The sequence below is a fragment of the Lynx rufus genome, unplaced genomic scaffold, assembly GCF_022079265.1.
Source record: "Lynx rufus isolate CCGP_SWC_20201006 ecotype Redwood Valley unplaced genomic scaffold, mLynRuf1.p SCAF_1, whole genome shotgun sequence".
In the NCBI taxonomy this organism is placed as follows: Eukaryota; Metazoa; Chordata; class Mammalia; order Carnivora; family Felidae; genus Lynx; species Lynx rufus.
In genome coordinates, this window is record NW_025814823.1 from 94,621,005 (window position 1) to 94,635,065 (window position 14,061).

At 43.2% G+C, this 14,061-nt stretch overlaps 1 protein-coding gene across 1 annotated transcript; it reads left to right on the top strand.

Moving 5' to 3' along the window:
* Positions 1 to 1,042: 1,042 nt before the first annotated feature.
* On the top strand, positions 1,043 to 7,251 carry ARL14EPL (ADP ribosylation factor like GTPase 14 effector protein like). The gene is made up of 3 exons (XM_047071741.1): positions 1,043 to 1,135; positions 3,064 to 3,203; positions 7,029 to 7,251. Exons 1-3 carry the CDS (start codon positions 1,043 to 1,045, stop codon positions 7,249 to 7,251), a joined length of 456 nt encoding a protein of 151 aa, XP_046927697.1.
* Positions 7,252 to 14,061: the final 6,810 nt, after the last annotated feature.

Sequence of the window (14,061 nt, forward strand, 5' to 3'; positions counted from 1 at the left end):
AGACAGTCCCAGCAGTGGATGAGAGGTAAGACAACCCGCAGGGCTGCGGGAGCCCTGGTCCTTTCTGAGAGAGAACACTGCAGAGCAGCCTGGGATGTGCGATTTGCGATTAGCATCCCGTGTTGACCTCACCTGAGTCACACATCCATAAATGGCACCCTGTGTATACAACCAAGTATTTCAGAGCAAATTGCAGGCATGTTAGCAGCTGGGTTTTATGGACACCGGATGCCTTCCCTTTTGCCCATGTTGTACTAGAAATGTGTCAGAAAACTTGGGTGAGGAAACCAGGGCTTTTAGAGCACCCTGAGGAACTATCTGTGCAAAGAGGTGACACTGAACCCACAAGAGCGGATGGGATTTTCACAATGTTACTGATGGGATTTTCACAATGTTACTGGGGACATATGACATTCACGTGTCTTACTTTTTGTCAAGGGATTACGTGTAATGGGGGAACAATGGGGGCCTAAGAATGCAGACTCTTAAAGAGAAGTGGGGTGCCTGGGTGGCTCACTGGGTTTAGCGTACGACTCTTGGTTTTGGCTCAGATCATGATCTCACGGTTCCTGAGTTCGAGCCCCGCATCAGGCTCTGTGCTGACAACAAGGAGCCTGCTTGAGATTCTCTCTCTCTCTCTCTCTCTCTCTGCCCCTCCTCTGCTCACGCTCTCTTGCTCACTCTCAAAAATAAAATAAACATTTAAAAAGAGAGTGAGAGAGAGAAGTGGATGGTCCCAGGGTGGTCTGCTCCAGCGAAGTCTGTGATGCTAAGAATGGTTAGAAGTTAGGTGTGATTTGTTCATGGAACTCCCGGCAGAGAAAAGCATTGGTCAGGTGGTCTGGGGGGAGGCAGATATGGGATTTTGGAGTGAGGGGTAAAAAAAGAAGCCAGGAGAGTGGATGGCTTTTGCAGGAAACCTGGCTTTGAAAGAAAGAAGGATGTAGAGAGAGAGCCAGAAAGTCCCAGGATTAGGTTACCGGAGATGTATCATACTAATGTGTTCTCTTTCGGTCCCAGTTCCTTCGTTTAGTGATTGGAAATGAATGAACAATCAGAGAAGAGTGTCACGCAAGAGGAACACACAGGTCAAAGCTCTCCTGAGAAAGACTGTCAGATCGGACAAAAGCAGCTGGTATGGCAAGTGGATATTAGGGTTTCATGGTATTTGGAGAGGTCTCAGCTCGGGGATCTCGGAGGTGAGCCTGGTCTTGGGTGGAAGGTGGGTCCCGTCAGGATTTCACAGGAAGGTTCTCTGCTCCTCCATATGGGTGGGGCTTTTCCCCCATTTCTTTCTGCTCTCTGAGGGGCTGGTCTCACTTCACGGACCTCCTCTCTGCCACTCACCTCCCTTGATTTACAACCCAGTGTTCTGTGCAATAAAATCCTGCCCCTTGGAGAAAAATATTTGCGGAGACTATAGTCCAGTGTTTTTATTTAACAAGCCCTAAGGGTTTTTTTGCCCCCTATTACCTGCTGGTCGTGATTCTAAAACTTGGTAGATATTAATTCATCAAACTTGTATCACAGGATACTACCGTGACCCCGTTTTGCAAAGGGAATCAGTGAGGCTTAGAGAGGTGGGAGCTTGTTCAGTGCACACCCCTGACAAGTGGCCAAGGTTTGAACTTGGTCTCGTGTCTGTGTTCTTACACTTTTGTCATGGAACTGACAATGACAGTAGACGATATGAAGTTGTCTTTATTTCACAGCCATACCTAAATACAGAATTGTTTCATACGGTCTAGTTTGTAAAACAAACCCATACACACACACCAAAATGAAAATTTAAAGAAACATGGGGCACCTGGGTGGCTCAGTGGGTTAAGCATCCAACTTTGGCTCAGGTCATGACCTCGTGGTTTGTGTACTCAAGCCCTGTGGCAGGCTGTGCACTTACCGTGTTGTGTCTGCTTGGGATTCTCTCTCTCTCTCTCTCTCTCTCTCTCTCTCTCTCCCTCTCCCTCTCCCTCTCCCTCTCCCTCTCCCTCTCCCTCTCTCTCTCTGTTCTTCCCCTGCTTGTGCTCTCTCCTTTCTCTCAAACTAGTAAATAAATAAACTTAAAAAATAACCCAGAAAATTTAAAGAACATATTTATATTATTTTAGACAAACTGGACTATTATTATAAGCTAAATCAACTGCAGACAAGGCTGAAGTTGTTACTTACTTGTTACGTTGAAATTCACACTTTGAAAGTTTCCCTTTTGTTTCCAGGTGTGGTATTTCATCTCTGTATGACAGTCTGTGTGTTTTGGGGCCAATGAGATTATATTCTTCTGAAATCCTTCAGAAGAGCATTCCCTTCCCTGGTGACCTATGTGCCACATTTTTGAAATAAGGTGTCAGGATTTATTGAAGAAGCATCTTTGTTCCTTGTCTTTCTCAATTGGGCTCCATTTCTTTTCCATCTGCAAATGTCCCCAGATGGAGTCTTTTGAAAATTTCCACTAACACTCTAGAAAGCCATGCGAGGAAGATTTTCTTCCTCAAATCTGGCTCTTACTGAGAGTGGATCCTTCAGGTGGGTGCACACTGCCTCGAAGTGATCTAACAACATGATTGTTGTAAAACATTCCAGAACACAGAGGGCGGGGGTGGGGGGGGGTGGGGGATGGGGCTGTGTGCACTCTGGGGTCCCATTGTGGTTTGAGACCCTTCACCTTGAGTTTCTGCAGCCAAGAGTTGCAGAAGGGCTCTCTTCCCTTTTTCTTTCCCTCCATAAAATGTTAATTCTGACTTTCATCCCCATCAGATTTGAGAAGCCAACTGGTATTTTCCAGGTGCAAGAGGAATTCTGTTCCTGCTGGGTTGTTTTCTGTGGTTTTCCTTTTTTAATTATATGAGTTTTTTACTGTGGATTTCTTCATTCAGAAAGAATGACCTAACGTGAGGAAATTTACACGTGAGGACATTTACATCATCTTTAGAGACTTAAATAAAACTGTTTCTTTCTCTGGGTGAAACATCTGTGCTTTCATGATATTATGGCAGAAGTTTATTTTGATACAACATAAAACAACTCTCAAATTCTTACTACTAATACATTTTATTTGTTTTGTAGCAACAGATAGAGCGACAGTTAAAATGCTTGGCGTTTCAAAACCCGGGACCACAGGTAGCGGACTTTAATCCTGAAACAAGGCAGCAGAAAAAGAAAGCTCGGATGTCAAAGATGAATGAGTATTTTTCTGTGAAATACAAGTAAGATCATGATTTATTGTATTTGATTTACGGGATTGTAACAGGAATTGAATTCTCCTGGACAAAGCAAAGATTGCCTCTTCTTTATGTTTTAAAAATATCTTTTCTCAAGTGCAGTATTGCCCCATGTATTTGGAAGTTAGCAACTTCAAGAAATAGACGATAATCCCAGACTAGAAATCAGTTTTTTAAAGGTACCAGAAACCCTTGGATTAGAGTAATAGCTTTAGTAAGAAAGATGATTAAAAGTAAGAAAGATGTAGGGTCCAGCTTTGGCTCAGGTCATGGTCTCATGGTTGGGGGGTTCAAGCCCCACGTCAGGCCTTGTGCTGATGGCTCGGAGCCTGGAGCCTGCTTCGGATTCTGTGTCTCCTCTCTCTCTCTCAAAAATAAACATTAAAAATTTTTTGAAAACTTAAAAATTTATGCCCATTAAAATACGCCTTAAAAATAGTGAAAGACAAACCACAGGATAGGAGAAGTTATTTATAATTTGGAAGGTCAGTATCCAGAGTTTAGATAAGTCAATAAGAAAAAGATAAACATCTAAAGAGAGAAATGAACCAAACAATGAAGAAAAGGCTAATGAACATTCAGGATACAGAAGCTCATCAGTACAGCAGAGAGGTTCCAGAGAGAGACAGCATTTAGTCTGACAATACCAATGTTGATGAATTTTGTTTTTTTATGTTAAATCTTTTTTAACATTTATTTATGTTTGAGAAATAGAGCACGAGTGCGGGAGGGGCAGAGAGAGAAGGAAACATGGAATCCTAAGGAGGCTCTAGGCTCTGAGTGCCGGGCTCGAACCCACAAACCGTGAAATCATGACCTGAGCTGAAGTTGGACGCTTAATCAACTGAGCCACCCAGGGCCCCTTAATTTTTTTTAATGTTTATTTATTTTTGAGGGAGAGAAAGAGAGTGATCGGGGAAGGGGCAGAAAGAGAGAGAGAGAGAGAGAGGGAATCGGAAGCAGGCTCCAGACTCTGAGCTGTCAGCACGGAGCCCAACATGGCAGTCAAACTCACGAGCCATGAGATCAGGACCTGAGCCGGAGTCGGACACCGAAGCGACTGAGCCACCCAGGCGCCCCAGATGCCCAATGTGGGGCTTGAAGTCACGACCCCAAGATCAAGAATTGCATACCGTACTGACTGAGCCAACTCAAGACCCAAGGGATTGTTATTACTTAAAGCTGTGGTTCCTCTTGGAGGGCGGGGTTGAGGGATGCTGTGGGCGGGCCATGGAGAAGACCTCAGTGCCATAATACCCTTTAATCAAGCTGGGCAGTGGGAGAGTGGAGATTTGGTTTATTCTTCTTCTTTACCTTTGCATTTATGTTTTGCACACTTTATTTTTTAAGTTCATTTATTTATTTATTTATTTTTTTTTTTCAACGTTTATTTATTTTTGGGACAGAGAGAGACAGAGCATGAACGGGGGAGGGGCAGAGAGAGAGGGAGACACAGAATCGGAAACAGGCTTCAGGCTCCGAGCCATCAGCCCAGAGCCTGACGCGGGGCTCGAACTCACGGACCGCGAGATCGCGACCTGGCTGAAGTCGGACGCTTAACCGACTGCGCCACCCAGGCGCCCCTTGTTCATTTATTTATTTAAAAGTAATCCCATTGGGCGCCTGGGTGGCTCAGTCAGTTAAGCATCCGAGTCTTGATTTCAGCTCAGGTCATGATCTCACGGTTCGTGGAATCAAGCCCCATGTCAGACTCTGTGCTGAGTGTGGAGACTTCTTGAGATTCTCTTTCTCCTTGTCTCTCTCTGTCCTGCCCTGCCTCACGCAGGTGCTCGCATGCTCTCTCTCAAAAAATAAATATATAAACATTTAAAATAATCTTTGCCACCCAACATGGGGCTCAAACTCATGACCCCAAGATCAAGAGCTCTTCTAACTGAGCCAGCCTGGCACCCCTGTTTTGCACACTTTTGTATGTCTGATAGTTGAGAGTTTTATAAAAGAAAGCATCAGTTGGACAGGAAACTATAAAATCTGTGTGTTGGTATCAGAGTGAAGGCTAAGGAATATTTTTGGATTAAGGCAAGGTGACAAGGACAAGATCTGGTATGTGCTCTCTGGTGGCTTCATGACCACGGTTTCCATATTGGATTTTTTTTTATTAATTTATTTTTTAATTAATTTAATTAAACATTAATTTTTAATGTTTACTTTTGAAAGAGAGAGAGAGAGACCATGAGTAGGGGAGGGGCAAAGAGAGAAGGGAGACACAGAATCTGAAGCAGGCTCCAGGCTCTGAGCTATTAGCACAGAGCTCAATATGGGACTCGAACCCACAGACCGTGAGATTATGACCTGAGCCAAAGTCAGACTCTTAACTGACTGAGCCACCCAGGCGCCCCCATATTAGATTTTAAATCTCCTGGTCTGCTGGCACCTGGATTTCCTGGTGGACATGGGAGGGGGTGGTCTGTGCATCCCACAGACAAAGCACTTCAGATGTAAATCCTCTTTGGAAGGTATTCCCAATAAAGTGAGAAAATCAGGCAGCAAGTTTCCATAGTGATCCCCAGCCTCCCCTGCTTTGTTAGGAGAGGGAGGAAGAAGGAACAGCGTTACTCAGCTGAACCGGAAGAGAGGAGATTCTGTGCCTGTTTCAGGATAAAGGGAGCAGAAAAGTGGACAGTCTCACCGCACCAGCTTAGGGCCAGCCCTTGTTAATTTTTTACTTCCAATTGTTAATAGGGGATACAAGCTATATAGAGGCACTTTTGTCACACTGAGGCTTTCATGCGGCTCACTTTTGAAGGGTTTATTTCAGAAGGGCTCTGTTTGGAGAGGGTGGCAGAATTCTTGTGGAAGCTTTTGCCTCCTGGACGTGTTGCGGGGGCTGACAGAGAAAGTGTGGGCACTTAGAGCGGGGTGTGGGCTCCGCTGCTCGCCTCGGGTGCAGGACTAATTGCCTTCACTTAGCTCACGACGGATCCTACCACCTTGATCACCTGCTTTCTCTCCTTCCACACTGGGTAAGAAACAAAATCAGAAAGGAAGGGAAGCAAGGGTACCTGGAGACTGTTAGGTAGCAAAGGACTGTTAGTGTGCGTGTGTGTCTTTCTTCTAAATGATGATGGCGTAGTAATGCCCAGTTCTAATATTTATCTCAAGTTATTAAAAATATAACTGTATTCACTGTAGTGGTTTAAAAAAAATTTATATATTTTGACAGAGAGTGCGTGTGCATGCGCAAGTGGGAGAGGGGCAGGCAGAGAGAGGGGGAGAGAGAGAGAGAGAGAGAGAGAGAGAGAGAGAGAGAATCCCAAGCAGGCTCTACGCTGTAAACCCAGAGCCCGAAGTGGGGCTCGAACTCACCAACTGTGAGATCATGGCCTGAGCAGAAACCAAGAGTCAGATGCTCAACCGACTGAGCCACCCAGGTGCCCCTCCCTCTAGTGTTTTGTTTTTTTGTTTTTTTTGTTTTTTTATAGAAAGAAAAAAAGAGTGCAATTTTTCAGGGAAAACTTCATCAAGGATGATTACAGTTTTGAAGAAAAATTGGGGGCATTCATAGGAAGAAGATTTTATTCAGCTGTTCTTTCTCATTTGCTTCAGTGGAATATTCTGTTCCCCAGCATGCTGGGAAAATGAAGTGACTAGCCTGGCCGTGTTGGGAATCCACGGCATGTTGGCTGAATTTCCCCAAACACTGCTGCCATATCACATTCTGGAGCGTGGCTGGGTAATCTTGAGGATGACATTTGCTCAGAATACACGGGCTGTATTTATGAAGTGAGTTGCATAGTCCTTCATTCTCCATGCTGAGGAAACCGGGACTGTCGTCTGCTTTCTCGGCAGGGTCAGGAAGAAGTACGACAAAAGTGGCCGGCTGATCTGTAACGACGCCGATCTGTGCGATTGCCTGGAGAAGAATTGTCTGGGCTGCTTCTACCCTTGTCCCAAGTGCAACTCCAACAAGTGTGGGCCCGAGTGCCGGTGCAACCGTCGGTGGGTCTATGATGCCATTGTCACCGAATCTGGGGAGGTGGTCAGCACACTGCCATACCCCGTTCCTGACTAGGAGCTGTTCCCTGGGAACAGCTTTGTTTCTTCTTTCTGTTTCTTCTTGACAGTGAAGCCAACCTCTTTCTCGTGGGTGGATTTTAGGGCTTGGGGGAAATGCTGGGAGAAGATGCTGAAGGTTCATGTTCTCTGAAACTGTAGAACAATGTAGAATGGGCAGTCGCTCCAATGCCTTCACTTGTGACCAAAGGGTGACAGTGCATGGTCTCAGCATCGCCTCGCCCGAACACCTCCGTTTCTGCCCTCAAGTCAAAAATGTCTTTCGTCTTTACTGGTACCTGAGAAGATGTAGTTTTAAGATGTTCAGAACTCTGTAGCTGAGAGCTCTCCCTACAGAGAACATACAATCATAAGTTTGTAAGAGCTAGCTACCCTTCCAACCTTACACACAAGTTCCAAGTCCGACTCGCTTCTTGAATTAAAAATACACCCCCACACCCTGTGACTTTGCACTGTATTGTCTTGGTTTTTATTGTTAATATGTTGATAACATTAAAATTAAATTTGGTAGGGGCGCCTGGGTGGCGCAGTCGGTTAAGCGTCCGACTTCAGCCAGGTCACGATCTCGCGGTCCACGAGTTCGAGCCCCGCGTTGGGCTCTTTGCTGATGGCTCAGAGCCTGGAGCCTGTTTCCGATTCTGTGTCTCCCTCTCTCTCTGCCCCTCCCCCGTTCATGCTCTGTCTCTCTCTGTCCCAAAAATAAATAAATGTTGAAAAAAAAAATTAAAAAAAAAAAATTAAATTTGGTAATACCTGGCAGTATTTTTATGAAAAATTTGTATTTTATTTGCAAAATTGAGAAATTGGGATGACAGTATCCTACATGCCAGTGGTTGACTTTTTCTTTGCAATTCAGGATCAGTATTTCAAGATTCTTTTCAAAAGGAGGAAACAAGTTATGTAAAAGTGTGTTGTTGTAGGTTAGTTGACTAGGTAGACGATGTGATTTTTTTCAATTTTCATACATTGTAGAAGGTTATACAGACCTTTGAGCTGAGCCTTCTTTGGATTTGCTTTTATTTTTTTAATTAATTCCTTTTTATTTGGGAGAAAGAGCATGGAGGGGGGCAGAGGGGGAGGGGCAGAGGGAAAAAGAGAGAAAGAGGAAGAGAGAGAATCTCAAGCAGTTTCCAAGCTCAGCATGGAGCCCAAGGCGGGGCTCCATCCCGTGAACCATGAGATCATGACCTGAACTGAAATCAAGAGTCAGATGCTTAACTGACCGAGCCACCCAGGTGCCCCTGGGTCTGCTTTTGTAACAGAATCCTTTGCTTTTGTAACAGAATCCTGTTTACCCTAAGTCAGGGGTCTCATACTTCAGAGTGCAACAGAACCACCTGGAAGACATTTACATCATTGATTTTGCTGTCCCCCACCAAGAGTTTTGGATGCCTTAGGTCTGGGGCAGGGCTCAATAATTCGCATTTCCAAGGTGATGATGCTGGTGTGTGCATTTCACCTGCAGAAGCATTAATTCAAGTTATATGAACTATATAATATATGGAAGCCTTTAAATACAGTAATGTATAATTTTTTTAAAAAAGATTTAGTATCGGGGCACCTGGGTGGCTCAGTCGGTTGTGTCCAACTTCAGCTCAGGTCATGATCTCGCGGTCTATGAGTTTCAGCCCCGCCTCGGGCTCTGTGCTGACAGCTCGGAGCCTGGAGCCTGCTTCAGATTCTGTGTCTCCCTCTCTCTCTGCCCCTCTCCCACTCACACTCTGTCTCTATCTCTCAAAAATAAATAAATGTAAAAAAAAATTAGTATTTGATTTTAGAATAAACTTGAAATGTTATAAACAGGAGTTTTCAGGGTTTATTTTTCCTTCTTTATCAGTGTCCCAAGCACATGTGCCAGGGAAGTTTCCGAATGATTCTCGACTTGTTACTTGACAGTATGTTTTGGGACTAAATTAACAAAAATCCTAAAAGTTATGCTATGACTATGGTATTCCTGTGTACGTGGCCTGAGAACTTACTCTGTTTTCCACATAATTTCCTGGGTTTTCCAGATTCAACTCCCTTTTACTGGGCCTCTACTTAACATTTGTGAGCCACACGTGATGCTAAGTGCATCCACTTCATCACCTTGAACCGTCACCATCCTGTGAAGAAGGCGTGAAACCCAGTGACCCAGGTCTGATCCTTTGAAATGCTCACCAGCCACCTGCCAGTCAAAGGAGTGGGGGGAGCTGTTTTGTCTGTTTGTTTATATTTTGTTTTGTTTTGAGAATATTGTTTTGCAAATGGCTGACCAAATGGATTATTTTATTATTTTTTTTTTAATTTTTTTTTTCAACGTTTATTTTTGGGACAGAGAGAGACAGAGCATGAATGGGGGAGGGGCAGAGAGAGAGGGAGACACAGAATCGGAAACAGGCTCCAGGCTCTGAGCCATCAGCCCAGAGCCCGACGCGGGGCTCGAACTCACGGACCGCGAGATCGTGACCTGGCTGAAGTCGGACGCTTAACCGACTGCGCCACCCAGGCGCCCCATGGATTATTTTATTATTGATTTTAGAATCATATGGTTTTAAATTTGAAAAGGAATCTTCTATGTTGTCGAGCTAGTGAATTGGTCAACAAATAATAACCAAGAGGTCGTCCTGTGCTGGGGAACTGGGCTAGGCAGAGATCCAGCTGTGAGCATAGTCCAGTGGGTTCCTGTCTTCAAGGGGATTTTGGACTAAAACCTGTCTTGCTGTTGTTTGATTTTTACAAGCGAGGAAATTTAGCCCCAATGAGATCAAATGACTCAGTTAAGGACACACAGAAGACCTGGCCACTCTTGGTATTTTTGAACCCCAGTAGTAGGTCAGTCTTCTTTCCATGAAACCAAGCATTTCCCTGGTTTGCCTGGTCATGAAATTCCTTCAAATGCTTTTAATAATACTCATTCTGAGCCCTACACTAAACCTCAGGAATCAGAGCCTCCAAGGAGGGGGCCTGGAAATCCATACTTTTTTTTTCCTCCAGCACCCCAGGTAAGTCTTATGATCACATAAGTTTGAGAAACACTGCAGTATTGCTAGCTGTCCTATTTTCATGTTAATAAATAAATAAATAAATAAGGCAGGGAAGCTGGGTAGCTCAGTTGGTTAAGCATCTTACTTTGGCTCATGTCATGATCTCACGGTTTGTGGGTTCGAGCCCTGCTTTGGGCTCTCTGCTGTCAGCACAGAGCCTGCTTCAGATCCTCTGTCCCTCTCTCTCCCTATGCCCGCCTCGCTGTCTCTCTCTTTCTCCCCCAAAAATAAACATTAAAAATAAAATAAGGCAAATTAACCTTTACCTTTGGTCTCTTCTTATCATTGAGTCTTAAACATTAGATGAGATAATCTGATTTAACTGGTTTGGGGGTGCCTGGGTGGCTCAGTCAGTTGAGCATCCGATTTCTGCTCAGGTTATGATCTGATGGCTCCTGAGTTCGAGCCCCGCATCGGGCTCTGTGCTGACAACTCAGAGCCTGGAGCCTGCTTCAGATTCTGTGTCTCCCTCTGTCTCTCTCTGCCATTCCCTGCCTTGTGCTCTGTCTCTCTCTCTCTCTCTCTCTCAAAAATAAATAAACATTAAACAAAATTTTTTTAATTAAAATAAAATGTATTGATTTAAAAAGTGTGTTGGTAAATCATGTTGGTAAGTTCTCCAAGTAAAGCAAAAAATAAAATAAAGTAAAAAAATTGAATGGTTACTAAGCAGACACCTCCTACTGCTTTTATGGAAACCTAGCAAAACATTTGATGAAGTGCTTTTTTAGGAACCACATTATTTCATCTTGATCTAATGCCATTTCTATGCATTTTTTAAAAGGCTCCTGCACTAAATGATTATGGCAAAAATAAATCTAGGGGAATTGTCAGAAATTTATTTTGCAAGTGTCTAATTTTTATCACAAAATGAACAAAGCTCTTTAGTGATCTGAACTAAATTCAGATTAGCCAAGGAATGTAGCTGTCCTGTCTGATGACACGAACCAAGGAAATTGTCTTGTCATTGTAACAGGATTTTCCTCTTTCTTGCTTGGCTATCTTTCAATCCTGGCATATGTCTTCATGAATATGTATAGAAGTTGTAGATATCACAGATTGTTCTTCCATAATGCCTTGGAAACTGGAACGTATGAGTGGGTCTGCGGTGCTTGGCCATAGAGGTTATTTGCCGCATGTGCCCAGGGGATTCCTTTCCCATAGTCTACACTACCAACCACACCTCCTATAGTTAGTTGTTCAGCAAAGTGGTCCTGTAGGCAGGTGCCATTGGATATGTGGATTTCTCTATCTCTCTTTTTTAAGTTTATTTATTTTGAGAGAGAGAGAGAGAGAGAGCGCCTGCAGGGGAAGGGCAGAGAGAGGGGGACAGAGGATCTGAAGCAGGCTCTGTACTGTCAGCACAGAGCCCTATGTGGGGCTCAAACTCACAAACTTATGAGATTATGACCTGAGCAGAAGTTGGACACTTAACTGGTTGAGCCATCCAGGCACCCCTGATGTGTGGATTTCTTGATTGCTTGCATTTATTGACACTTTTAATATGTGCCAGGCATTGAGTGCTTTAGCTTACCCTGTAGATAAAATCCTTTTATCTTATTTCTTTTCCTTCCTTCTTCCTGGTGTCTACACCAGCAGAAGTCAGTTTTCAGGAGCATTCAGGAGAGTGGCCCATATTTATGATCCAGGCTAAGCAGTTTTACTCTGTGTTTCTTTTTCAGAATCTCTATATTTTAATCCTGTATTTGGAATATTCTTTTTCCAATTGACAGATTTCCTAAAATTCTGCCTATTTCTATGGTACTTTTCCTTCATCCTATAGAAGGCAATGGGCTTATCATCACTAGTCATGCCTAACAAACAGTTGATTTTGTTTACAGTTTGTAGTTTTAGCTGTTTTACACTTTATATGATTGTGTTCTTGTTTTTTTTTTAATGTTTATTTATTTTTAAGAGAGAGACAGAGCATGAGCAGGGAAGGGAAGAGAGAGGGGGACACAGGATCTGAAGCAGGCTCCAGGCTCTGAGCTGTCAGCACAGAGCCCAATGCAGGGGTCAAACCCATGAACCGTGAGATTATGACCTGAGCTGAAGTAGAACGCCCAATTGACCTAACCACCCAGGCACCCCTGTCTGTGTTCTTTTTAAATTCGCCAATGTTTAGGTCATATGTAATAAATTCAAAGAGATCAAGGACTGGGTTTAAATGATTTTCTTCAATAGTGCTTTCAACAGCCCTTCATGCTTAATAGATCCATTCATTCATTCATTTATTTATTTGTTCATTAACCAAGCACCTCTTACTTGCCAGACACTTTATTAGGTACTAGGGATACAAGGTGTAAGAAAGAAAGAAAAAACCCTAGGCTATATGAAGTAAAAAGGAACCCCCCACCCACTATCATTCCTCCTGTCTGAGGCCCCTATCCACCTGCCTGCTTATCTCCTGCTTTCAGAGACATCTTATGTTTGTTGTATATGTAATGTCCAGCCTTTTTAGCTGTACTTAGAGGAATAGAAAAAGTGCATCCACCCCAACTTTCTATAAGCGGAAGTTCCTTGTTTGGGTTTTGATATCAAGGTAATGCTGGCTTCACATAAGAAGTGGGAACTCCTTGGAACACCTGGGTGGCTCAGTCGGTTAAGTGTCCCACTTCGGCTCAGGTCATGATCTCACGGTTCGTGGGTTTGAGTCCCACATTGGGCTCTGTGCTGACAGCTCAGAGCCTGGAGCCTGCTTCAGATTCTGTGTCTCCCTCTCTCTCTCTGTCCCTCCCCTACTTAAGCTCTTTGTCTCTCAAAAATAAATAAACATTGAAAAAAATTAAAAAAAAAAGTGGGAACTCCTTTCTTCTATGGAAGGCTTTGTTTCAGATAACATTTTTCTTCCTCAAATACTTGCTGGAACTTGGCAGTAAAGCCATTTGGGCCTCAAGGTTTGTTTTTTAACCCATTTTATTTAAATTTTCAAATTTGTGAACATTACGTCACACAAAATAAACTCATCATTTTACCTATAAAATATTTTCTGCTAATTTTAACTGTAAACTACGAAAGGGAGAGTACAAACCAGTATCCTTTTAATAAATTCCTTTCCCCTCTTAAATTAGCCCGAATTGGGTTCTGTTGTTTATAAACCAAACACCCTAACTAGTGTAGGTACCACCCAGAAAATGGAGAGACATTTATAACTGCAGCAAATTCCTTTCCAACAAACTTTTTTTGAGAATCGTGTTTGTTTTCTTTTTTAAGGTATACCTAAGGCCTGATTTAAGAGGTCTGAGTTAGAGGCTCTCCAGGTTCTTTTCAACACATCTGTTTCCAGTATGAACCGGTATGCTCCTGCAATGGCAATTGAAAACGTGTTGTTATACAACTCACAGAATGTGTCAGCTGAAATAGAATACAAATTACCTACTTTTCAGGAGTTATTGCAAGCAAGTCCCAGAGACAGAAGAGAGAAAGAGAGAGAGGAAGGAAGGAGGGTGGGGGAATGCTTCTCTTTAGTACTGCTTGAGATTCAGAATCTCCTTCCAGCTTTAAAATTTTCTATAGAGCACTTGGCAGCAGAGTAGCATTAAGTTATATGATTTCTATGATTTTTGCATATATTTTTGGAAAATGAGGCTCATTTGCATTTTGCAGTTTTTAATAACCCATTTTCCTAAAAGGTTTGTAGAGAAGAAAAAAAAATTACATGTATGGTTTTGGCTCCCTCTGCTGGCCATTCTTGGGCACTTTAAGTCTACACAAGAGACTCCATCACTGAAATAGATTTGGGATTCTTTTCTCCTGAAAGTTCAATTCAACATTTAGTTTAA

Bases quoted from the DNA above. Each gene is read 5' to 3' on its own strand.
- ARL14EPL (XM_047071741.1), top strand. From the start codon at position 1,043: ATGAATGAACAATCAGAGAAGAGTGTCACGCAAGAGGAACACACAGGT. The intron at 1,136-3,063 runs GTATGGCAAGTG...TTTGTTTTGTAG, and splicing joins AGATCGGACAAAAGCAGCTG to CAACAGATAGAGCGACAGTT. The intron at 3,204-7,028 runs GTAAGATCATGA...CTTTCTCGGCAG, and splicing joins TATTTTTCTGTGAAATACAA to GGTCAGGAAGAAGTACGACA.